This window comes from Betta splendens, chromosome 24, assembly GCF_900634795.4.
Source record: "Betta splendens chromosome 24, fBetSpl5.4, whole genome shotgun sequence".
NCBI classification, from domain to species: domain Eukaryota; kingdom Metazoa; phylum Chordata; class Actinopteri; order Anabantiformes; family Osphronemidae; genus Betta; species Betta splendens.
Genome location: NC_040901.2, coordinates 5,492,480 through 5,518,869, shown reverse-complemented (window position 1 = coordinate 5,518,869; position 26,390 = coordinate 5,492,480). Strand labels below are relative to the sequence as shown.

The 26,390-nt window shown below is 50.7% G+C and overlaps 2 protein-coding genes across 11 annotated transcripts in view; one reads left to right on the top strand and one right to left on the bottom strand.

The window, feature by feature from the left end:
• runx2b (RUNX family transcription factor 2b) overlaps positions 1 to 13,987 on the top strand; it is an 84,932-nt gene extending 70,945 nt beyond the window's left edge. For 6 of the 8 annotated variants that reach the window (XM_029141103.3, XM_055506382.1, XM_041069515.2 and 3 more), the window contains 3 exons: positions 6,962 to 7,129; positions 8,428 to 8,589; positions 11,007 to 13,987. In XM_029141103.3, coding sequence (XP_028996936.1) covers positions 6,962 to 7,129; positions 8,428 to 8,589; positions 11,007 to 11,485 — 809 coding nt within the window. In that variant the 3' untranslated portion in view covers positions 11,486 to 13,987. The remainder of the gene's footprint in view (positions 1 to 6,961; positions 7,130 to 8,427; positions 8,590 to 11,006) is intronic. The other 2 variants (XM_055506384.1, XM_029141111.3) reach the window with 1 other exon arrangement.
• Positions 13,988 to 18,601: 4,614 nt separating this feature from the next.
• On the bottom strand, positions 18,602 to 26,178 carry clic5b (chloride intracellular channel 5b). Of its 3 annotated transcripts, XM_055506462.1 has the most exons (7): positions 23,337 to 25,351; positions 22,761 to 22,998; positions 21,065 to 21,174; positions 20,848 to 20,973; positions 20,487 to 20,593; positions 20,193 to 20,374; positions 18,602 to 20,116 (listed from the first exon to the last, which is right to left on the bottom strand). In XM_055506462.1, exons 2-7 carry the CDS (start codon positions 22,809 to 22,811, stop codon positions 19,952 to 19,954), a joined length of 741 nt encoding a protein of 246 aa, XP_055362437.1. In that variant the 5' UTR covers positions 22,812 to 22,998; positions 23,337 to 25,351; the 3' UTR covers positions 18,602 to 19,951. The 3 variants fall into 3 exon arrangements, with proteins under 3 accessions (XP_055362437.1, XP_028997829.1, XP_028997830.1); XM_029141996.3 differs by lacking the exons at positions 22,761 to 22,998; positions 23,337 to 25,351 and adding an exon at positions 25,479 to 26,178; XM_029141997.3 differs by having other exon boundaries at positions 22,761 to 25,351.
• Between the last annotated feature and the right edge of the window lie 212 nt (positions 26,179 to 26,390).

Below are 26,390 nucleotides of genomic sequence, written 5' to 3'. Positions count from 1 at the left end.
GTCCCGGACATGTGTGAGGTGGGAGTCAGTGCTACCTTTGCGTATCAGGTGAGGGGAGGAGGCGCTACACTTTGATCCATTGTTCAGCTTATGGTCTGAGCAGATGCTTTGAAGTGAGCGTGTTCCGAATCGAGTAATTTAAGCAATAAATCGTATGTCATCACACGTAACCCCCTGAACTTCTTTACTTTGCTGTTAAGTGGGCAGAATTGCAACTCGTTGCAATTTACCCGCAAAGTGCAGCCAAAACACGTCTCCCTCTCAGGGGTCATTAAGCTGAGGTCGGAGGGTGGCAAAACACACATGTGCCCCCCTCAGCTGCACCCCCACCCCCGCGTTTCAGAATGGAGCGCCTCGCACCGGCTGTCTCCAAGACTCCCATTCTATCTATGAACCTTTCATTGACGCATGGGGGGGCTTTGTCCGCCATCACAGCTCCGTTTTGTGTTAAGCGGGTGTGTAATTAGGAGGCCTACGGTGCACCAGGCCTCTGCAGGGAGGGGTCCGCGCCCAGAGAGAACACTGGGCTGTCTTGAAGTTGAAACACACTGGCACTCTGTGGCCGGCCTCAGCTACATGTAAACATGGCGTTGTTTGTGGAAAATAGGCCGAGAATAACATCGGATTTCAACACGGGCCGGTCTGAAGAAGCGAAAAATTAAAAAGCAGCCTCTGTTGTTTTTTTTTTTTTGTTTTTTCTGACTTTTTTTTTACCCTTTTCCCGCTGTTGCTGTTTTTTTCCTCCCAGCGCATGACTCGCCTGCTTGTGGGTGTTTAATTCAGGAAGAACATTTTGTGTCTTTGATAAGCCTTATGGTAGCCATATGCGTCTTCCTGAGGGATGTCATTTCCCCAGCAGTTCCTCATCTAATATCAGTGCGGGACCACCCATGAATGAAGGGGGCTCATATCTCTGAACTGTGGCTCTGAGCTTCAGTTAATTAATTGCGTGGTCAGGGTGATGAATATCATTGTGGCCTACATTAAAGATTTTTCCCTCAGAGGTTTACAGTGTGTGTCTGTGTGTGTGCGTGGGTATAGTAAGCGGTTAGTCAGGTCCCCCCGGCCACTGTGTTATTAGCGGGAGGCTAACTCGGTTTCTGTGGCTCATACTGTGCTTAATCACTTGACAGCTCTTGGTTACCCTGTGGTTTCCACTGTCGCGTGCGTTCGTGCACGCATGCGCACGTATACGTCCGTACGTTCAGACACACGTGTAAATGCATCCATGTTGTATCGGCTGCGCTCAAATGGCGTGTGTTGCAGAGAGAGTGTGTCGTCAGTCGAGCGTGGCCACAGTGCTGATTTGAAGCAGAGCTAATAGGCCTCATTAAATGTCATTTTGAGCTAATAGACAGGGAGTGGTTGTTTAAACCAATATGCTTTTATAGGTGGTTCTGTCTCCTTACGGCGAGTACAGGCAGCTGAGGCAAACTTCCTGAGTGATAATAGCTGAGGCGTAATAACACAATATACAAGACTTTCTGTCCAAACCCACTGTTCCCATTATTGTTAATTGGTGTCAGACAAACATAGGAGGCGACAAAACCCATTGTGGCTGCACACACTGGGTCCCTCTGCGGCATGTTGCAGCAGTTATTGTGCATAACTGAGTGTGTGGAGGGCATCGGCGGTGGAGGTTAGTGGGCAGGACCGACTCTAGACTTTGAAGCTGCCGGGTCCAAGGGGTTCGAGGCGTAAGGATGGGGTTTTGTTTTGGTTTGGTTTTGGTCAGGGGTGTTAACAAGCCTGGTGAAGAGGCCCTGGTGACTCGCACGCCTGTAGACAATATTAGTGGTTCAGGAGTCCTGTCTGCCAAGCCAGAGTCCTCCAGCGACACATGCATACTCACACTTTCACACAGTAATGCTTATGTCTCTATAGGTCTAAAAGCTACGAGCAAGTTGGATGTAATTGGCATGAAAATGTGTGTACAGGGACTTGACAAATGTTTATCCTGACAGCAAAGAGCACCAGAGAACTTTAGCTGATAGTGATTAGAAGGCCAAGAAAATGCGATCCCACTTACCTGGATTTTTAAAAATAATTGCATCCACATTTTTGGCCTGACTTAAAAGTCTTCTTCCTGTTCCTCTCTGGGAACAGTGTGAAGCAATGGAGATTAGCTCACATTAGCTCGTCTGTCATACAGCAACTGTACCAAACAGTGATTTACCACACACTTGCCATTACATGTACCTGCTGTGCAGACTGCAAACCTCTTCACAAATTACATTTTACCACAATATTTGGATGATGTCATTTCATTTAATTACCTGAAGGAATCAGAGGATTTTTTTTACGCTTCCGTCACACTTATACTTACTGTACTGTATAACAAATAGAGCAGATAATACTGTTGTACTTCATCTAAGTAATAGGTAAATAAAAACCTTTTGAAAGACTTGATACTATTTCCCCCTCAGACGCTGGCACACATAAACCCACCCCTATCTGCTGGTGCCTCACTCAAAACAGCTGTAACAATGGGAGCCGGACAAATAAAAGTCACCCAAACATCAGGAGGAAAAGGAATGAAAATAGGGAGGGGGGTATGGAGGCAGAGGAGGGGAGAAGGAGAGAGGAGGAAAAAAGTCCAGAGGCAGTCAGTCAGTTGAATGTCTTATGAAGTTTTTTGAAGAGGTGCCAAAGGCCTCTACGCTGCGAAACACATAATCATTCAGCAGGAGAGAGCAGCCGAATGGGAGACAGAGAAGTGAATCATACGAGGAGTTAAACATTTAGAAAGAAGCCCAGCTCCGTTGTGGGCCCCAGGCTGCGAGTAAAACATCTCGGGGGATCCAGTGTCTGGATCAAACCGCCGATGTGTGCATGAGGTGCAATGGGAAGTGTGAGAGATGTCAAAACGCTGCGCGAAGAAGGGAAAAGTGTGCAAATAATGTTCAATACAGCGAGTCTATCACCGCTGGGAGTTGGTGTGTGTGTGTGTGTGTGTGTGTGTGTGTGTGTGTGTGTGTGTGTGTGTGTGTGTGTGTGTGTGTGTGTGTGTGTGTGTGCATGTGTTTGTGTGTGTGCCCCCTTCCCTTGCCTGGCTTACTTCCTCCAGGCTGGAACGCGTGGACCACACAGACGGCTGGCACCGCTCCATGACAGCCTGGCTCCCCCTCTCTGTCGTCCTCCTCCTCTCCTCAGCCCGCCGCCCTGTCTCCCACATCTCCTCTCTTCTTTCTGTTTTTCCCTTCTTCCACTCCCCCCCTCCAAACGTGACTTTCTTCACGCCCGCCCTCCTCGTTCTCCCTTTCTTCGGGACCCCCGCGGTAGACGGGCGTCTGGCTGTCACCAGCTCGGCCTCGCTCTGCCAGCTTCGGGTCGCCACCTGAAATCATTCATTGTTTCTGACCGCTCACAAAAACAACATGGCCACTGTGAGGACTCCAAATAAAAAAGTGAAATATGGACCCAGAGTATTCATTCATCGACTTTACTGGCTGTTCCACTGAGAGATGACTGATGCACATGTACACACAAACACAGACTGGCTGATTCAACCCAGGCTCCGTGAGCGCGGTGGGAGGGGGAGATACTGAATCAGTCCCAAAGATACATTCATACATTCATCCCAACTCACCCGGTGATCGTAAACCAAGCTGAAGGGCTTGGAGGGCATGACGTGACACAGAATTTCTAAATTATCCCATTTATTCAGGAGTTTCTGGCACTCCGCATTTTCCTCACGTTAGTTCGGCGACAGGGTCTGAAAGTTCAGACGCGTCAGCGCCGCATGTGGAACAGTGTTGGAGAACGAGGGCCTTTAACGGAGGCGGTTGACGTTTTATTGTAGAGCGCGAGGAGCATCAATAACGTGTCTGTGCAGTGAATAGGAGGCTAGCGTGGACGTGGGCCCGTGGCACAGACAGCTCTGTCTAAAGGTAACATCATCACTTGTTCAGCTCACTGATGAGACAATTCCTTTAAAGCCTTTAAGACTCCACTGATTAATATAAAATCCCAAAACAGGCCATAATCATAGCTCAGTGAACAGTGATGCTGGAGAAGTATTTTCAGCCTGAGCACATGATGGACTGTATCTGTCAGAGATCTCTGTGCTTTATACCCAGATCCGATCTAATGCTCTCATTAACAACGGAAGACTTAAAGACTGTTTGAGAGATGAATCCACACTTGTGTCTCTGGGCTGGTTAAAATAACACTATTCTAGGATCAGTGTGCAACCGAGTGATTAGAGATGCTATCTATAGAGGTGTTATCTAATGTGTGTGTGTGTGTGTGTGTGTGTGTGTGTGTGTGTGTGTGTGTGTGTGTGTGTGTGTGTGTGTGTGTGTGTGTGTGTGTGTGTGTGTGTGTGTGTGCGTGCGTGCGTGTCTGTGTGTGTGTGTGTGTGTGTGTGTGTGTGTGTGTGTGTGTGTGTGTGTGTGTGTGTGTCTGTCTGTGTGTCTGTCTGTCTGTCTGTCTGTCACTGTGTGTGTGTGTGTGTGTGTGTGTGTGTGTGTGTGTGTGTGTGTGTGTGCGTGTGCGTGTGCGTGCCTGATCCCCTGTCCAGACGTGTTTTTGCATACATCCACTCTCACGCGCCCGTGCGTTTCCCGCGTGCGCTCACATCTGGTCTGAATCTGTCCGTGCTTCCGGCCACTGGCTGGGCAGGGAAGTGGCAGGCGCTATCGAAAATCTCCGCTGTTTTCACAGGGATGATGGGAATCTCAGGGACTTTCCCTACGGCAGTGAAATCATCCGCCTTTTCCCGCTCCTTTAAATACCCCTGGCTCATTCCTCCGCCCTGCTTGGGTTCCGATAAAACAGCTGAGACGTCTTGTGTTTGGCAACAGTTGTCGTCCGAAAGGTGTAATTAAACTCGTGAGGAACTGTGTTTACTGTCAGGGCCCAGTAAACTAATGGACCTGAGGTCTGGCTGTTTGGATTGTGAAGTGGACATAATATAGTCACATGCTAAATTCCCGTAGGAGAGAAATACATTGTTGTCCTTCATTGTACGACTGATCAAAAATGGCCCTAATTTTTTTGAAGCCTCCTTGAACCTGCTCTAACTCTTTCCCCATTCCCTCTACTCCTCACAGAGCCTCGTGTCTCCTCGCGGGTTCAGACCCATCCAGAGCTCTTAATTTACTGGTCATCAGGGCCTCTTCTTCTCTCATGTGCCTCCTCCCCCCGTCACGTCTGTCCCCCTCTGTCTCCATCCATCTCCCTTGGTCTCCAGTCGCTATTTATTCCCATCACTAGGAGACAGGCAGTGCACAAAGCCCTCACTGTACCCGAGTCTTTTTTAGAATAGGAATTAGGTCTGCTGAAAATGGAAACGCTATGATTGACTAGGCACAGCGTGCGCAGAGAGATGAGGAATGCAAGCAAGAGGCACAAATTATCCACTAGAAATATCATTAATGAAACGTGGACGTGAATTATGTTGTAAACGTCCGCAATGTGCTGACGCTGTCACGGAGCCGATGTTGCCCCCCCCCCCCATTCAGCCGGGGATGAGACGGTCTGTTTATTTTGGGGGGGGATGATGCCAGTTGGGTGACGTCATTGCAATAAAGCTCGTGGTCTGTCAGACGCTCGCTGCAGGATTAATGCTGCTATTATCAAGGCCCATGTCACAGCATCAGAATTAGGCATCAAAATTCCAAAATGTTGATGCACAATATGCGACTTTGAAGAGATAGTTTGCTGTATTGAAGTATTTCTAGGTTGCGCCACTGGAAACATTCTCGGAGACAATTTTAGAAGGATTGTTTCCATAATTTTGTGTTTATTCCACTGTGTGAGTGATGGGAAACGTTCACACGGAGAAATCCAGGCGTGACATGCACCACCGCTGCTCAGGTGGGAGGTGGTTGGTCCTCGAGGACCCGACGCCAGGCACTTCTCTGCAGCCTTTGATCCTCACGATGATGATTCAGTAACGCAAACGGTGATATTTTCTTCTAAGACCTCGTCTCCCCCACTCTCCCTACACAACAGCCACCCATAGGTGTAGTACCAGCTCTTTGTTCTGAGCCCGTGCAGCAGGCAGGTCGGGCTGGATTCTGAAGTAGCTTGCTGTTTTTGCCCGTGCCAGCTGGACCGCTGCCAAGCACAGCAGAGGTTTCTGTTCTTCTCTGGTTCATATTTACTTTACCGCCTTTACAGGGGAACTTGTGCGAAACCAGACAGACACATTGACACAGACTTGTGTGTGTGTGCACGTGCGTACGTGCGTGCGCACACATGCCTCTGTTTTTACCCGACCTTTGCTAAACTACCGTCTACACCTGAGCCTCTGGGCAGGTTTTGCTGCAGGTAGGGCTGCTGGGACAGGGATGGGCTGGCCCAGACACACAGGGTGACACATCGCATTGTGCGTTTGTGCATGCGTTTCCAATGAGTCCAGATCCAGCAACCTTAAAGGTGGATGGGGGGTGGGGGGACAACTGGGGATATAAAGGGTTTAAAATGATCAGCCAAGGAATGCAGGAGGAGAATGGGTAAAGTCTGTTTGGCATCGCTCACGCCTCCTGTGGGGATAATGGGGTGATGGCGTGAGAGCTTGTGTTTACCTGAGGAAGAAGCCTGAACATACATGCACCTCCCTCCCTCTTTGCATATCTCCATCTCCACTTTTGTTTTTTCTCACATGCGAGATGCTACGAGATAATTACACACATCTTGATAATTAGCAGGATGCAGCATCCCATTCCGAAAAGCCTCTTGACCTTCTCTTTGTTTAGTGTCAGTACATTTAACAAGTAACGCTCGTGGGGCAAACAGAAAAAGTGAGTCATTAAAAGCTAATTACTGACAAACTGTATGCCAAGAGGAAGAAGTCGAGGTTATTAATCATGCAGCGCTGAGGATGGTCACTTTCATTTTATGTTAATTAAAAAAAATTTAATTCAGCGTCGCGGCACTTAACGAAATGGCTGCTAATAAAATAGCTTGGCGTGGCCTAGCACCGACTCAATGGCTGCGCGGCCTGTGTCCTCAGGGCATCGCCAGAAGCTCGAGGACGCTCCCAAGACGGGCCTCTTCTCCGACCGCCTCAGTGAGCTGGAGAGGATGCGGGTGAGGGTCAGCGTCCCCACTCAGGCCCCGCGGCCCACTCTGAACACGGCGGCCAACTCCTTCAACCCGCAGGGGCAGACGCAGATAACGGGTGAGTGCCCCCCCCCCCAGCTGCACCTCTGTTAGCTAACTGTGGTTGGGTTAAATGCAAAATACAGCATTATTGCATGTAGGATCACTGTATAAAATGACACCAGTCCCTCATTAGCACTGAACACTGGCCTATCTTTTCATTTCTTGTGTTGCTTTTGCTTTTTGTTGCCCGTTTCCAAGGACACAACATTTTGGCCCGATCATTTTTTGGGGGCTTTTGTTCCGTTTTGATCATACGCGTGTAGAAAACGTGTCGTGCCTGGCGCGCGCCGTCGATTTTAATACGACCGTCACTGTCGGCGCCACATGAAACGTGGAACCCGCAGCGTGAGTCGGGAGTCACGCGCTGACGGGAGCAGCCGTTTAGTGTCTCTCTGTGCTCGGTCGGCATCCAGCAGGTAACACCATCCCTCACGGCACAGGGAGGCTGCCACCTGATCGTCCACACCCCCAGAGGCTCGTCACACACACACACACACACACACACACACACACACACACACACACACACACACGTCGCCCGTTGGCTCTTAGTTACTCTGTGCCGTGGCCTTTGTAGTCTTAGTGAATCGCTGGAGGGACGGTTCGACACTGTGACAAGGAGCGAAGATTATTATAAGTAGCTATTAAGTAGCTAAATAGTAATTGTGTGACTGATCTTATTAACCATTTTGCTGTCTGAACTGTTCATTCGTTTCCTTTAACTGTTTCATTTTAACCATCTGCACCACCCATCAGTGCTTTTCCCCCCTTTATTCATGAAATCTTAATTGGATTAAACGAGTTGAGCAAATCCACAGTTTTCTCCACTCACCCTGGCAGCCTCGGGCACTAGTCGGCTGTAAATGACTGCACATTTCTTCATCATGAGACATGAATTCATCGAGGTCTCGATCGACTTGTATCGGAACGAACGCGCCGGAGTGCGTTGCTCCCCCGCTCGTCTGGCGCCGTGTTTACCCCTTGGCCGTGGGCCAGCGAGGCTCTCTGCGCCTCAGCTGCGAGCGCACTGTTTTATAAGGCAAACAGGAAGATCTCCTCTAGGAAGGTAAACATTAGATGTGTCATTACAGAGGATGTTGCATAATGCGCCCGACTGATACTTACCTCCAAACACAAGCAGAGGAACAGTCCCTGATAATGTCTGCGGTTGTATTGTGCTGTATGTTAAGATTAGGACATTTGAAGCAACTGATGGGCCGCTGGTAATTATTCTTTCCCTCTTTTCTTGTCTTCGTGTGTCTTCCTGGGCTGTTTCTCTCCCTCCCTCCCTCCACCTCCGTTTCTCCCCATCAGACCCTCGTCAGTCCCAGTCCTCTCCTCCCTGGTCGTACGAACAGACGTACCCGTCCTACCTGAGTCCCATGGCGTCCCCCTCCGTCCACTCCACCACCCCCCTCTCCTCCAGCCGAGGCACGGGCCTGCCTGCCATCAGTGACGTGCCTAGACGCTTGCCAGGTAGACCCACTGACTCAGCCACTGTGTGAAACGCGCCGCCAGTCAAGCAGATGATAAGTTCTCCTATGCGTTAAAATGGGAAGCGAACGGGCCGGGGGAGAAAGACGGGCGCCCACGCACTGAACCTCACACTCAGAAAAAGGCAGCAGCATCAACAAAGGCTTCATTGAACTACAGAGGAGAAGTGTGTTACCATTTAGCTAACACAGCGCAGCGAGCCGCTATTAGCTCATTCTCAAATGAACGTGAGGAATGAGGCATGTTGTTAGAGTCCGACTGTCTCTCCAGAGAGCGGTTTGGACGGCGCTTTTTTAAACAGTGGAGGAAAAACGATTGTTTCCGTCTCTCCTCGCTCCAAGTCTTTGATCCCAGAGGAGCATGGGTAATAACAGGCCCCCGGGATAATAACAGGCTCGTGACTGACAAATAAAGTGTCTTTATAGCGCTACGACACTCTCGCAAGGCATTCTGGGTAATTGCGTTCGCTGCAGCGTCCATGTTCCAGTTTGCCTCACTTTTTCTCCCTCCCCCGTACACCTGTTTGACCCCCCCCCCCCACCACCTCTGTTTACTTGCACTAACTCACCGCCCCCGAGCGAGTGTGACTCTGCATGACGAGGGGTTTAAAGTCCAGCCAGCTGCCTCGTCAGCGTGGATTAGCCGGGCCCTTCCCTCCCGCTTTCATCCCGCCAGCGCCGGGCTTTGTTCTCCCGGCGACGCGCGGGGCTGAACCCTCGCCTCCGCCCGCCGCCCGCGCTCCTCCAGCGCTTAATGCCCGGTAAGCGATGTGACTAAGGCTTCCAGATCTCTGGAGATCATGTTGACACGTCGCCGGGCGGCACTGTAACAGTATCCATCCACAGAACATAGCAACAAGTAGAGGCAGAAGCTGATACGGATGCTCCACAGACACCTTCACACTCAAAGGCTCTGGTGTTGAAATGGTAAAGTCACTACCAGCCTCGATGGGACCTGTCAGACACCCAGGGCGGAAGTGGTTGTTTAAAGTCCCTTCAAATATTCAGACAATACCCCTCCTCCGGTTTCACTTAAGCTGATAAAATCACGTCTGGCTCATCATCACAGGGTCCCTTTGAACATTAAAATAGGTCCAAATGTTAAAAGCAGGAGTCGGGAGTTTATTGAACAGCGCCGCTCATGTCTGAGATCACACTGTTCCGCTGCAGCAGAGACACTCACCTACTATTGCTATTAGAACCAAACGGATCTGCTGGAAAGAGGAAGTTGAAAGGCCTTAATTGGCAGCACATGCTATCTGACGCTAGTGACGAACGCAGCCTCGCGACTCCCCCGCGCGCATAAACACACAGCCCCCCGCTTCCTCGACCCCCCCCCCCCCCCCCCGTCCTCGCGCAGCAGACATGGTGACACGGAAGACGCCTGGTGATTTATGATAAGAGCGCCACGGCTGGACCGAACCGTGGAGAGGAGACGTGAGGGGAGGGGGCGGGGGCGGTGGGAGGGGGGCGTCCCGTTCTGCTTAAACTCTGCGCCCAGCGCGGAGCTCGCCACAGCCAGTTAGTGGTTTTCTGGGTATTTTTTAAGGGATAAAGCGAGGAGAGGAACGAAGGGTGAGATGGAGCAGCTCTCTCTCTCTCTGCCTGTCTGTCTGTCTCTCACACTCGCTCACTCGCGCACACACACACACACACACACACACACACACACACACACACACACACACACACACACACGCGCTGGAGCCGATGGGAGGCGAGGAGAGGAGCCACATCAGAGCTCAGCCCTGCCTCATTATGGATCTCATGGAAACTGTTTCTGCTCAAAGTGTTTCCACATGTGCAGCTCCTGATTCATCCCAACTGCTTTTTTATGTGCATACAGTATTCACACAACCACCCTCCTACACACGCACACACACACACACACACGTCTGCACGCATAAACAGTTACTCAGATACACAACACGCACAGCAACGTAAACATGCAGAGGCATAAACATATTAGAGAAAATACATGTGTGGGACTTTGCTGATGCTTTTGTTAACTTTATCAAAACTCAGGAGTTGATGTGAACAGCAGCCCTGGACTTGATGAATACAGCAATATTTATAGATAAACGCTTGTTCGTATTTGTGCCCACAGATTCCGTGAGCCGGTCCAAATTGGTTAATACACGTATCTGGCTTGGAATTGATTGCGTACAATTCAGTTTACTACTGTTTGATTTCTCAAGGGGCTTATTTGTTAAACTGAATTACTTTACAAGAGCGAGCGCTAAACGGTGGCGTCCAAAGCCACATTTCACATAATCAGAAGTGACAAACTGGCGGGAGGAAGTGGAATTGTTTAGACTTGCGTAATAATAGCTGCCGCTCTGTTGACGTGGGGGGACGGCGGCGGCGGCGGCGTGACCGTGTTTCTCCGTGTGTCTCCAGGTTCCTCGGACCTGAGCCCGTTCCCCGGTCAGTTCGAGCGCCAGTTCCCGGGCCTGTCCTCCCTCACGGAGAGCCGCTTCTCCGGCCCTCGGATGCACTACCCGGCCACCTTCACCTACACCCCGCCCGTGACCTCCGCCATGTCGCTGGGCAGCGCCCACTACCACACCTACCTGCCCCCCCCCTACCCGGGCTCCACCCAGAGCCAGAACGGGCCCTTCCAGACCAGCAGCACGCCGTATCTCTACTACGGCGCCTCGTCCGGCTCCTACCAGTTCTCCATGGTCCCCGGCGGGGACCGCTCGCCGTCGCGGATGATCCCGCCCTGCACTAGCGCCTCCACGGGCACCTCCCTGGTGAACCCCAACCTGCCCAGCCAGACGGAGGCAGGCGTGGACGGGGACGGGAGCCACAGCAACTCCCCGACCGTCCTCAACCCCGGAGGCCGCATGGACGAAGCCGTCTGGAGGCCGTACTGAGGGAAACCTGCCGGACGGGCGTTAGAAGTCAACTGATGTCATGGTTTGAAAGCACAGAACCTCGTTTTTTTTTCCTCGAAGAGGGGATTTTTTAGCTCTCACCAGCTATCTTGATCTTTTTCTTGGAAATTAAGTTTAAGATCATAAAAAGACCAGACTTGTATGGACCCGTCTTCCTGGAATGTGTTTTGACCAAGGCACAACAAAGGGAGTCATTCTCACAGCAATGATGAGAAAGACAATTTTGGTTTACTAGGCCCAAGTGGATAACACATTATTTCATTTGTATTATTATCCGCAAGCTAAGGGATACTTCAACAATATTTGTAAGAGACTGCCTCTTTTGTATAGTGTTTGTATTTCATTAAGGCTTTTGGAGCATGTTTTTTGTACTACGACAATATCAAGATGCAAGTTAAGCACTGAGTAGCAAGCGATGAGAGTGACACATATGTTGCTTTAAGCGGTATGGACAGTAAATTTGCTTTAAACCAATTAATTTAACTTGTACATTGTGGGTGAAACGTTGATGTAGATTGAGGCGTTCTTCGTTTTAACTTATAAAGCCATAAATTATGTATTGTATTTGAAACTTGAGTCAAAGATTTGTAATCTGAATATTTTTGTTGCATCTATATGACTAAGTTAAAATGTTTTCTTTTTTGTTTTTTTAATAGGTAATTTAAGAGAGTGCAAGGTTTAATTTCTGTAGTACCCAAAGATTTAAATCGTTTCGAATGCGAGATGCGTTTTCCAAAGACTATTGCAACATGTTTCTTGTGGTGTAACTTTCAGTTTAACTGCTCTGCACGTTAAAGAGCCGGCATCCTCGCTAGGCGTTGACACACATTTGGCTCGGAATTAAACCTTCGGTATTTATTGAGCAATAACTCGTATTGTGCCTGTTGGCAAGACACCGCGACGGGGAGTTTCAATGAGGGAAAATAATTATGCATTTGGGGAAGTTCTGCTTGATTTCCCCAGTTGGTCTGGCCCGACGCGCACACGGATACATATCTGTCGTCTGGACCCGCGACGGGAGCTGCACGTCTACGTGAGCTCACGTGATGCGGCGGCCACGCCTGGTGGAGCGCTCCAAAGAAGCAGGTCCTCTCACTTTGTGATACGTGAACTCCTGAGTGCTGGAATAATCCTTCCCAACCGTGCGCTGCGTCCGCATGGTTCTCCAAGGGACTGCTCTAGGTTCCATCTCTCGCAGAAAGATGGCTTTTTAAAAGTTCATCTTCGTGTGTGACACTTCTTCTTTTTGTCCTTCAGTCTCTAAGATTGAAAAGGTGACATCACAGCTAGCGCCGGAAAAAGGCTGTGTTGTTCCTTAACAGCGTTTATTTATTTTCCTTTAATCCGTTTTAATGCTTTTTGTATTGTTGTCGATGAGCAGTGTGACATTCAGTGGCACCGGGATGAGCGGGACGTCTGACATTCTCCATTTTGAAATAGCAAAAATAAAAACGTGGTTGGAGTCTAAAAGGAAGAAGGTGATTGGATGCAGCTGCTGGCAGCAAACCGGTGACCGACAAATATGGGAGCCTTGTGTACGTTTGTTTCGTGGAGCACTTATTTCTTTCTTCATTTCGTGCAGCACTTGCGGCCGGCTGCCAGCAGGGCTCGTGGTTTTGGTTCCTCGGTGCAGACGTGCAGCAACGCCACTGGAGCCACACAGCGCATAACAAGTCATGTGTCCAATTCAATCTCAAGAAGCACTTGGCGTTGGGTTAAATGTTAAATCTGCTTTCAAGATATTCGCTTTATGTAGGTAATGTAATAAGTTGACTGAGGAGAGCAGCATCGGGCCGCTCGCTGAGGCTTCGCAGGCGGAGGGAGTTCTGAAGTCGCGTAATTGAATTGGACACGTCCCAGTAAATCATCGCGGCTGCTTCAGTTCCTGCTGCTACGGCGTAACATGAAAAGCAAACACCAGCCTTTTTACGCCGCCGTGATTCGATTTGCGTCCGTGTCCCCCGTTACAAATGGCTCCGGTGTCTCCAGCGTCCAGTCACTGTGCGCATCTGTTGGAATTTATTTAAACCTCTCTCCGTCCAACATTTGAACAGGAAATGATGTTTAAACTGTTTACACACCAGCGCAGCACTGACATCCCGTCCTCTGTCTTCACCTGTTTTTGTTTGTGTTCTTGTCTTTGTTCTTTTCTTTAGTAATGTGCTGGGTACCAACTTTCAGCACAAACTCCCACCTTGTATTATTTAATGATCGACATGTATAATATCCAGGAGCCGTACTTTACCCTGCTCTTATGTAAAGTTTACTTGTTATGTCATTGATATAATTCTTCTCTCATAACAGTTGTCAGGAATCGAAGCTAATGGAAACTGTTAGATTTTCTGGTACGTTTCATAAAGTTAATTACGTGAGTTTGTTTGTTTTTTTAAGGGTCACAGACCTGACAACAGTGAGTGAAATTGGCATTGTGATTGTACATTTTGTCTATTTTAAGAATAAAATAGGAATTTTGTAACTTAATTTAAATCTTTTTAAATCTTCTTTCGCAGTTTGGAGTTGACTCATATCAAAAACCTTCTGCTTATTGTCACTTAATAATGATTTCATAATTATCAATCATCCACTGTATTTCTTTGGTGTTTAGAATTTTCACTCATATTTTTCCTTTTCGAGAATAAGCATTTAAACGTGAATGTTGAGCAGACCCTAAATTTTCCCCCCAGATCGTTTAGTGAAACGGTTAACAGGCAAATGTGTTTGGTGTAGGAAGTGTCACTGAGGTCTGCCGCTCCGTCTACACCAACATTGTCTTTGGATGAGGACTAAGGCAGACTGGGGCCCGGCCCGGCGTCCTCGGCCAGACTGCTGCTGCCACCGCCGCTGCCACGGCTGCATTTCAAAGGTGCAGCGGGAAACCAGAGAGATGGAGACAGCGAGGACCAGCGAAGCTGTTTTACATTATTCCAAGACATAATAGAGCCAATCTAAGTGAGCGCGCGCGGTGGAGGAGCCAGGAAGAGAGAGGCAGCGCTCCGCCGTCCCATGTGTCCTTTAAGGTTCACTTTGGGAGCGTTCGTGGGGTTTCCCTGAATGCAGATTGCAGGGAAAGGGCTCCTGCTGGTTTCAGGTTCGCATTCTCGGCGTTCTCAGCCGCGTCGAGCAATTATCGTAATGAACCACGGGACCCAGACACCCCCGAGAAATTAGCATAATGTCCTGCATGCACGAGAGCGGCGGAGGCAGACTCACTCGGCTTGTGCTTGTGGTCGCGTGCAGTGGTTGAACATGATGCTGCTGCTGATGTCTGCTCGATTCCTACACCAGGATGGGAGCCGTTTAGTAGCAGCAGGCCAAAGCTCTCTGTTCCCTCTATTATGTAATCAACTGAGAGCGATACACACACACACACACGCACGCACACACAGCGTCAATACAAACGGTTCACTTGGCCTCAAACGTTTCAGAGGAGCAGCTCAGGCGGGAAGTGATCCTCAAGGGTCCCTCACCACTCACCAGATCTCTGCCTGTGTTTCCATCTCCGCTAACAGGGCTAAGTGTGCGCGCGCCTTTATATCTATCCATCTTCATTTCTGATTTAGACCAGTGTACAACTCCTGAGTCCTGGTCTCCCTCTGCCTCTTTATTTAGCTTTTAACAAATGTATCAAAAGGTCGCCGTTGATCGTGTCGTGCCCACAGCAGAGAACACAAAACTGATCTTAATGGGATCTGATCGTAATTGAACAAGACTCAAGCTTTAGACTCGGTCGGTATCAGTGTACTTTGGCGCCCTCTAGTGGCCACGTTAAAGCAGCCTTCGGGAGCACAGTGAGGGGCCCACCCATACGGAGCTGCATGGAGCCAGAGGCAGACTGCCTGCGGCCAAACTAGCACTTATTATATTACTGGTTCCCTTTCTTACGTTCCAACACCCCACATTTTGTGTCTGTGGACTGGAGCCCGTGCAAACGCCTTCCTGTGCGTGGACGCCAGATATGAACACGTCCTCACCCCCGCAGACAGGCGCTTGTAAATGACGACCTGTTTTTTGACCTGTAATAATAGAAATGATGGATTGGCAGGCGAGCAGCTGCCGGGCGGCGACCCAGAACCTCGGACGGTACGGCACGGTAGGTTGTAGCCCGACATCCTACACTCTGGGCCCGTTCATCACCAGATTAAAACACGCTTATGTCTCCAGCCTGCTTTTGGAAATATTCGATTCCACGAAACCGAGACGCCTACTTACGAAACTGAAAATGCCGACGTTCGGTGAACTCTGCCAGTTCAGATTATGTAATCTGATACCGGCCACACTGCCTGAAAAAAAAAAAAACAGGAACTCGCTGTGAAAGTGTGAGTGTCAGGACCATGGACAGCGACCAAACACACAAACAAAAGGCCTCTTTGTCCAGAGCCTTCACTTCGTGTCAGTGTTTCAAATTATACATCATCTCAACTGTCAGAAAATGGCAAACTGCTGCAGCGCCACTGAGTGTACAGAACATAAGACAGCATAAACTCCAGCCCGGTGCCAAATATTCATACAAAACAGGCCTTTTCCATAGGTCGCAGCCAAGCAATAAAATTTCAAAAATTTCGGGCAGGGATCCCATCTACGGCCGAAACCAAGCGTGAAGCTCCGTGTGTTCCCCCTGTCAGACGGTGGGAGGCTCAAACGCAACCAGGTGAGTGTTAATTGGGAACTAATGGGCCGGTCGCTCCTGGAGGTCACGCGGGTCCAGTAACATGCAGCGCTGGTGACATTTTTGGAAAAACCCACCGCAGGGCTACAGCCGGGTGGAGATGCCAGGCGGGGGGGGTGAAGAATGCCCGCCATCATGTCTGGTTCTGCTTTAGACATTTATCCTCTCTGTCTCCAAGGATCATAACTCGTGTTAGAGGCAGGTTTTATGGTTTATGACTGGAAAATAAAATGCTGCGCGTTTCCTGCAGGCGAAGCGATGATTTACTACAGCGAATGATAAAGCGAGCGCCCGCCTGACAGTGTGGATGTGTGAGGGCTGCCGAGGATCCAGACATGTCCGACATGTGGATGTGAGTGCGGTCGTATAGCGAGTGTGGTCGCCGCAGTGCGGTTATATACATTGGAACACGGCGCAGAAGGAAAAGTCCTGGCTCGCTCGCGGGTATTAATACCTGACATCATCATCTCACATAATTAGCACAGTGTCCACATCCTTCTCCAGTGACCATGGATTATTTCATGTGGTCCACGACTGGAACTGAAAACTCCACCAGTAAATCTAAGTAACAGCACAAATACCCCAGGGCCGTGCTTTCTGTGGACGCGTTACTCATTTCAGTGCCTCGTCTCCAAAAGGCCCATCAGATATGTTTATTGTTATCTTCTGTCTACAATGGAGTCGGATTATTTAAATACACGGACAAATGTCTTGATCACCTGGCTCCGGGCTCAGACGGCCCCAGACTGCAGGCCGCGGCGGGCCCGGCCCGGCCCGGCCCGGCCAGCACCAGCGCCAGCAGCCGCTTCTGGTGAGGTCGTCAGCCCTGCGCCGAAACCGCAGGCGTGCGCCGCGCGGATCAATAATCCCCATCAAGCTCCACCGCAAGTCACTCAGGGCTCCAAGGGCAGGCGAACGGGGGAGGCCCGGGGGGGGGGGGGAGGGAATTCGATACTCTCCGAGATGCTCTCCGCGTCGGCGTGGAGGCGATGAGCCTCGTCTGCCGCCGCCGCCGCGTCCGCTTTGAACACGATCTCCTGTTATGACATAGTTCATGTGCTCCCATTAAGCGCTTCCTCCTCACGTCTCACCTTCTGGGCGACGCCGGCGTCGGGTCGGAGCGGTGAGGGAGCGTGTGGAGGACGTCAGGGACCAACTCTCATCAGAAATATTGTTTTACTTTAAAATATCACATTTTCAGGAATCATATTCAAGAATTAAGTAAATAAATGAGTTTTATTTTTAAATAATTAACTTTAAAATAATCATTTTAAAGACCCAGACTGAGGTTTTGTTTGCTTATACTAAAAAAAAACCTGAAGCAAACTAAACAGGAATCGCAGACAAAGACAACAATAAAGGCCCGTTTCTCTCCTGCCACATTAAAGCACATAACAGGACGAAACCCAAACTGGACCTCAGGCTGAAACATACGCGTCCGTCCCTCGGGGACAATATGTCGAGGGAGCGGCAGCTACGTTTGACCTCTTCTTGCGTTCTTGCATTCGAGTGTGTGCCTTTACACTATGGCTCTGGCTCCTAATTGGATCACAGGTCTGGTTCTGGTGGGTCCTCGCACGTCAAACACACCCGTTTGTTTTACTCGGCTCAGGTCTCAAAGCAGGACTCAATTTATACAATTTATGCCCCGAGCCGAGGAGGTTTAGCGAAGCGGGCCGTAAACGTGGGCCGCGTGTGGGTCCCCGTCAGCCCGAGCCGCGGCGGCCGAGCCAAGGCCGGCGACGGCTCCATCCACTGGGAGCGTAATAACAGATTAATGTGGCGTGCCGGGCCCCACGAGCAGACGTGTTTGACGTTAATGCTCCACTGTATATTATCCAGCTCGCAGAAACGTTGGACGTGAGCGATGGGATCCAAGGACAGGGATGTTTAGGTACTAATTACCAAACAGCAAGGCACAAGTCTCGCTCCATATTTCCTTACTGCCGTGGAAACACTAGGCAGGCTCCATTTATTTTCTTTGACTGTTGTTTCTGGCAACGCCGCGTCTCGGTAAACACCGCTCGCCCACCATTGTAAATCCGACGGGCGCAGATCTTTCAAGTTAGACTCCTTTGAGGAAAAATGGAGACAGATCGGATGGCGGCGCTCGGGTTTTCCGTCTTAATGAGAGAGTGGAGAAGAGGGATGGCGTTTGATCCCTGGCATGGAAGCCTCTATTTAAGCCTGTCAACGGTCATCACTCTCTCTCTCTCTCTCTCTCTCTCTCTCTCTCTCTCTCTCCTCTCCTCGCGATGGATGGAGAAACAGAGCTGCACCACTGGATTTGATCAGCCCAGTCAGACACACTTAACCCTTTTCAGGGATCAGGACCCCGAATCAGCATCGGGAGCCTCGCGTTAGCGACAACCTCACGGTCCATCCATCGATACCAGCAAAAAAAAAAAAAAAAAAGGCAGAAGCAGATCTGTGAAAATATTGTTTTATTTGTAGAGCTTTGCAGCGAGCAAGCCAAGTCATCACGCTCCAGTTTCATATCACATGTTTGTCCAAACCGCACCAGAGCCTCACGGCTCTCCGAGGAAGTCCCGCTGTAGCTGCAGCCCGACGCCGAGCCAAAGACGATAAGCCCCCAGATACGTCCTCATCCGCCTCCACTTGGACGCCCGGACGCCTGAACCCGAGCTCCGGGGCCGCGAGAGCCCATCGCCTCCTCGGCGCAGACGCGGAGGAAATGTGTCTTTGATGAAGGGCTGGAGGGCAGCGCTCCTGACCAGCGAGGACCCGGCCTGGAAGACGCTTTTCATCGCGCCACTAATGGCTCCACCTAATCAGGCCTGATTGGGGCTGCTAAATAAATACTCTCTCCATTCATAATATCATGTAACTTAAGACAAAATCAATAGCGCGACTGAACACTAATAGCTAGAGGCAAAACAAACGTCTCAGCTCTGGCTGCGACGCATTTTTCATTGTGAGTCCATCAGTGACATCGAGGTGGAGGCGTGATACTCCCACGTAAAGCAAAGACTGAGTCTAGATCAGGGTTCGATTAGAAGTCGAGCTTAGTCTTCATCAACAAACACCGACAGATCGTGTCATTTTTATATATTCGTCTTTCAGAAGCAGGAGTGAACGAGAGCGACAGGTCATAACGAATGGAAGCGGCGCGATCAGCAAACACGCGGGAACATCAGTCACAGATGAATCAAGGTGTCTCGGCCGGAGCCAGAGCTCGATAATAAACACTGGAGTCAGACGAGACTAGACTGTGGCTTAGGAATAAATAAAGCGAACGACCCTGACATCAGCAGCTAGTAAAATGTTTGGCCGCGCGGGCCAGCGGGTCGCGTATGAAAGAGAGCTTTGTGTTATGAGAAATAAACACAGACAGACACAATCACGTTTGAGTGAAAAGTCTTATGTCGGAGGCCTCGCTGCAGCAGAATCGGATCTGGCCGGAGAATTTTGAAGTTAATTGTGCTTGATTTATCTTCTGCTACACTTCTGTTTTGCAGCGTCTGTTTCTGTAATCACGGGGCCACATTATACACGAGCGCCGAACCCCTGAAATCCATCACATCTGGGGCGGCGGAGGCCCTGAACGCAGCGTCTGAGCCGCCGGTCCGACAGGCTGCTGAAAAGTCACGTGTGCGGCCTTTAAGGGCTGTGTGTGTGTGTGTTTGCATGTGTGTGTGTGTATTTATATATATATATATATATATGTGTGCGTGTGTGTGTGTATGTTAGTCTGTGTGTGTCTGTGTGTGCGTGTGTGTCTGCGTGTGCGTGTGTGTCTGAGTGCGGGGGCTGGGGGGCTACTTGGCCAGCCTCCTGGCCACGTCCTTGTAGGCCGTCTCGATCTCTGCGTCGGCAGTGCAGGTGTTGCTGAACTCTTCCCGCGTGTAGGCCGTCTTCAGGTAGCGCCACACGCCCGTCATGTCGGACGGGATGTCGTACTTGCGGTACTTCTTGGCGACGACCTGGAGGAGTAGGAGGGGGAGGCGGGTCATGAGGTGGGATTGATGAGGCGGCGACCCTAGGCGCCCCCCCCCTCACCTTCACTATGTGCAGCTTGGGCAGCAGGTTGCAGTCGGCCAGCGTCAGCTCGTTGCCGTCCAGGAAGCTGCGTCTGGAGCCCTTCTCCTCCTCCGCGCTGTTGGCGTCGATCTCGCTCGGCAGCGGGCTGTTCAGGTAGTCGTCCAGCTTCTTCAGAGCCCTGGTCAGACCCTTCTCCAGCGCTGAGCACAGACACACAACCCACAGCTAGTCTCAAACAGGGGCCTCTGCTGCCACCTAGTGGACCAAAGCGGTAACGGCTGCTGCTGTCAGCGCCGGCGAGTGAGCGCCCACCGGCGTTGGCCTCCGGCCTGGTGTTCTTGATGTACGCGGAGAACTTGGCGAAGATGTCGTTCCCGGCCGTGTTGGACTCCCTCTGCTTGGCGGCCAGCTTGGGATACCTGAGCGGCGAGACAGAGTCAGAGACGCGGGAGCATCTGGACGGCGTTAGCGCCTGGACTGGAAAACGCGTTACGGGCCGAACTTTACAGGCACTAAAAGAAGGACTGTGTTAATGCGGCTGTCTTTTCTCTGTGACGTGTGAAATAGTGTATGAAGACACACGCGTGGAGTCAGTCTCTAAAGATTTACAGCGTCTCTACTTAACAGCTGTACCAGTGTGTGTGTGTGTGTGTGTGTGTGTGTGTGTGTTTACTTCGGGGGGCTCAGCGTTTCCTCCAGAAACTCCTCGATCTTGTTGATGTCGGTCTTGACCTCCCCGTTGAAGGTGAGGAACGGAGGGTGGGTCCCCGGGGCGAGGTTCTGCAGGTCCGCCGGCTTTCTGTGGGAGAGAGAGAGAGAGCGGGGTCAAAGGTCGGCTCCGGGGCGCCTTCGTCGCCGCCTCTCTTGTGACTCATCGTGTGCGTCCGCGCCTCTTGAGGTCGACGGTGGTGACGTTGAACACGACGCCCTTCAGCCACAGGATCATGAAGAGGCGCTGGGAGAAGGGGCAGTTTCCGATGCTCTCGCCGTCGCTGCCGGCCTGGAAGGACCAAACGCAAACAGTGGGTCTGCGCGCCAACGCACACAAACAGTGGGGGTACGATGCAATTCAACACCACAACAGACACAGCGTCAGCGCTGGGACTGACGTGAACAATGAACATGTGAGGAGCAAAAACCAGTGTTTCAGCGTGTTCTCTGTTATTGTGGGGGTTCTGTCACTGGGTTCTGTTAAAACCGGACCCCTCTCATCTCTGTAGAACCCGTTTCCCACATGCAGCCCGGCTCTGGGCATAAATGGATAATTTGAGTGTGAGCTTGACTTTTATCTTGTGGAAGGGCCCAAAGAACACACACGCAGGTTTGGCAGTAAATTTAGTTTAATAACCATCATAATACTTGTTGTCTTCAGGCTTTAATGGAGCTAAATGTACATCTAATACAGTGCTTCAGCAGCTGAGCTCGCACGCTGTTCCTGTGTTGGCATGTACAGATACGGAGCGGAGCGCCGTCGCTGACACCTGATCCACCGGCCCTGTTCAATTATACAGCGCACGGCGACTCCGGCGCCTCGGGTCGCTGACCACCGGGGCGCCGAGAGCAGGGTCGGACCCGGGTTCAGCAACGCGCGACAGGAAGTGCCCCGACCCGGAGGTCAGTGGGGTCTGAGGGGCCTGTTTGACCCATCAGTGTCTAGTCTATATGCAGCTATAGCAGTGGTGCCACCGACACCCAGCTTGGTAGCAGGGCTCCGTGCAGCCTCTGGTAAAGACCAGAAAACACAGTCAGTGTAAAAGTAGCTGAGCCGACTGTCCGGACGCCAGCGCTGGATGAGCGCACGTGACCCTGTCAGGGCATTGTTGTGGCTCGGCTCAGCGGCACGGCGGTAACACAATACACGGCCGCTAATAATAGCCAATCAACATCTAGAACAAGGAGGACACGCGCACACACACACACACACACACACACACACACACACACACACACACACACACACACACACACACACACACACACACACACACACACACACACACACACACAATAACATATTTTCATGTCTTACACTAATCGACGGTGATGTAAAAACTACATGTTGTCCCACAACAACAGGTGCCAGGTTCTGACGGAGGTCTGAGGCCTGAAAACAACCCAGAGGCCTCAAACATGTGATAAAGATAAGACGATGAGCAGGTTCATCTTCATCCTCGCTGCCAGCGCCGGTGAACCCGCATTACTGAGCCGACCGGGCTCCTCGGAGCTCTTTTGGCAGGACGCTGTATTTGCACCTGCTAATTGGGTCAGTGCGGCGAGGCGGCGCGTTAGCGGCTCCGCTACCTGCCTCAGGTACTTTCACCCGCCTCCAGCTTCCCCCCAGGGACCCGCGGGTGCACCTGGTGATTGGGAGCAAAACAACGCCGCTACTGTACCTGCGGGTGCGACTATATTGGATTAAATATAAGTACGGTACAATAATGCACTCTGTGTCGCGAGTCCGGTGTGGAGCTGCTGCTGCTGCGGCTGCTGTAATCCTACCTCTGTTACTGGGTTACATGAGCTACGGAGCTACTGCCCGACGCTTCCACCTTCCACCAAGACGCTGGAACCACATTTCTGTCTTACCTTGACAAAAAGCTCAATGTCAGGTTCTCGGTCCTGGCCGTTGGTGGACATGGTGCCGCTCTGTCATCTAGACTACTGCCCCTCTCTCATGCTCGGTGGGGGGTCTACGTCCTCCAGAGGCACAAAGCCGCTCTCTCCGGCGCTTCCCTCTCGCTGCCTTTGCCACCAAGAGTCCCCGCCTGCCGTTCGCTTCCCGACGCAGGTGATGCTGAGAGTCAGAGAGTCAGAGCCCTGTGCTCTGATTTGGACACAGATGGTGAGCAGAGCTCGCTGCCACTGACACAACGTGGGGAACAGGTGTCAGCCTATGGCAGGGGGCGGAGCCTCCGTCTCTCCCGTCCCACCACCAGAGCGCGCCAGCTCTGAGCCTCTCGTCTGCCCCTGTGTTCCCAAACCGGTTGCATCACTGTCCATGATGTAACCGGTTCGGGAGAACGGGGGCAGACGTGGCTTCGATCCTTGTGAAATGACGCTTTAGACACAAAAACCATGTTTACAAAAAAAAAAAAAGAAATCAAAAAGTGGAAAGTGGGGTCGTATTTGCTTCCTTTGATTGTGTCTCTGCGTCAGACTTACATTCGTATTAGACGAGGCCAACGGGACAAAGCTGATTTCATCTGATCGCCAGCAGGAGAGAGTTCATCTGTGAATTATTAATGCCTGGCTTTGGAGCTAAGTCAGGAGTCGGTGTTGGCTTATTTAGGGCAACGAAAATAAAAGGGACTGAGTCAGTGACATGTGTTTGTGGCAGAGGTGTCAGGGAGGTTTGAGATGTTCTAATTTTAGCATCTGGGGTAGCGACAGGTTTTTTTTAGCACGACACAACAGGCTGCATCCTGGTTCTGGTTCTGGTTCTGGTTGAAGCCCAGCTCAGAATAGAGACTGGTGCCGTGTTTGCAGATCCACTGGAAATCCCCCAACAAACCAGCATGTTTGCATGTTAGTGTTTGAACAGCTGCTTCTCCACTTCCCATTTTTTTATGTATATGTTTATTTAACCAGGATGGACCAGGAGGCTGCTGTTGGTGAAGTCCACCATGCCACTGTGGGTGTGGGGTCAGTGTTCTTCTTCATATCCCCCACACATGCCTTTCCGGCTGTAACTGCTTGGTGGACTATTCCTGATGGAGCCTGTGCTCCCTCGCAGGTCCACCAGAGGTCTCTGCTTGCTTCGCTAGACTCTGCATCAGGCCAATGGACTCAGATCAGCAGCAGCTACTCATGTGTGGGTAGACAGTCTGTTCGCTCCACATTTCTTTGGATCGGGCGCTTGGATCCTCCATTTGTGCCGGAGTTACAGTTCAAGTCTCAGTTTTTTTTGTCTTGAGACACAAGGAGGCTCAAATCCCTGACTTGTTGGGATAATCATTCACTCCGATATTTAAACAGTAACAGACACTTCCATCCTCCCTGAGCCATGGGAGTGTTTGAACATTCCCCTGTTAAATGGGACAAGACCATGTTCCAAGTCATCAGCATCAGCTCCCACAAGCCCCGTGAATGTAAGTATGAGGCCACTATCTGACGTTATCTTCACCGGAGCTGGTTCAGGTACAGTCTGAGGTCAATACACGCAGCTGATAGATAAAGTGTTGTCTAGTGAGCTCTCAGAGCGAAGGAGGAGTCATGCACCGCACAGATGATCTTCTACCTACTTTTATGGCGCTGGCTTTAGTTTATGGCAATTGTTGCAGATTAAATAGTTGAGGAGTCCACCCACGGGCTGGATTGACTCAGACTCAGGTTATAGTGTAACAGGAGGGGCGGCATGTGGAGAGGGAGTCCAGCACATATACAGCATCTGAACTATGGCCTGTGTTTATCATAAGTTTGATAAAACGGCATTAAGATGACGTCGAACGCGTAAACGTCCGATATGAAAACACGTGAACCGTCACCGTTTCCTTCCCGGTTTGAGCTCCCAGTTTGAAATTCCCAGTTTGAACTGCACGCTGCCGCCGACCAGCACGCAGGCAGCGTGGAGTTCACCCCTGGTTTCTATGGCCCCACAGTAAATGAGTTAATAATTACATCAGATTGCCACCAGACTCTGGTCACTGGCAGAGGCTCTGAAACACAGAGCACAGTGGTTTTATGGCATCTGACAGGGATCAATGCAGTGTTGTTTTGCCTAATAATGGATCTATTGTAGCAGTACTGACTTCAGTGATCTCAGATCTTTAACTAAATGTTTAACATCAATAACCTTTATGCTCAGTTAGACCTCAGCGAACCGCTTGTGTGCTTAAATAAGGCGATAAGATTGTCATTGTTTAATCTTTAGACAACCTTGGGTTTATTACTCCACAACTGGCCGCTCTGTATAAACCATAAATCCCCATTATTGCTTAAACAACATGAAAAAATGAACGTGTGAATTGAACCTCTCCAGGTGTGAACTTTGAGAAATGCCCCAGTGATTCAGTGCTGACACTGCTTCTTGTGATATGACTGACGATGACTCTTATCAAATTATGACCTCAGATTGTTTATTACTTACTTCATAATTATTTGCTAATCACAAACAAGAAGAGCAAGTGTTTTGCTGTCACTTATGATTATTTTTCTTTATTACCAACATAGAATATGTTAATTCTTGATGAATTCAGAGATCTTGAAGTGCGCAGTGTTGGTGACGGACATTATCTCATATCTCTTTAATGCAGCTCCATCAGTAAACCAGTGGAAGCCTCGGTGCCGGCCTTTAACGCGTCTTACCTTGACGAAGAGAGCGACGTCGGGCTGGCTGGGATCCGCCGGGGCCGCGCTGCTCTCATCCACAGTCACGTTCTCCAGGGTCTTCAGGCTGTAGTCGACGGCCTCCGCCGGCTTGGCGGCGGTGTTGGGATGCGTGTAGGCCATCAGCATCCCGTCCTCGGCGTTGTCCTCCTCCTGGATCAGCGTTTGGACCGGCGGGTCGTCGCACGGGTCACCGGGAGCGGCCGAGGACGCGGAGGAGCTGGAGGAGCGCCTGGATGCGCCGTTCTCCACGGTTGGCGCAACCGCGGGCGCGACTGTTTGCGTGGTTTTACCTCCGTCCTCGTCGCTGGATGAAGATGACGAGCTGCTGCTGCCGCGCCTGTCCTTCTCTCTCACGTCCATGTAGTCCGGTGAGCCGCGCCCTCGCACCGCGGAGACGTGGACCTGCACCTCGCTGAGGAGCGCGCGCCGGGCCGCGGCCACGCCGGCGTCCTGCTCGGCTGCGTCGCGCGCTTTCCCCTCTTCCGCTGTGGCGCTGGCCATTGTTTCGGACTCGGCTTTGTTTTCCCTGGCGCAGACCTGGAAGTTTAGTATTAGAAAAAAGAGCCGAAGCTGCCAAAGTCGTGGCCCGCAGCGCGTCTGCCTGTGACTGAGTGACTGAGCGCCTGGGCAGGTTCCAGCGATAGCTCATAAAGGACCTTTGCTCCTGCAGGTTAACGAGGGATTAATGCAAAAGCCGAGCAGCGCCTTCAAGGACGCAGGGGAGACGCAAACGTTCATATCTAAGTGCAGTGCGTCACAATTTAGCACCAAGCACCTACAATTTGATCATAGTAACAATAAAGATCTTTAAGCTTAATTGATGCAAATACTTGATACAAAATTAATTAATTGTTAAAAAAAAGTTAATTGATACAAAAACCAGAAATG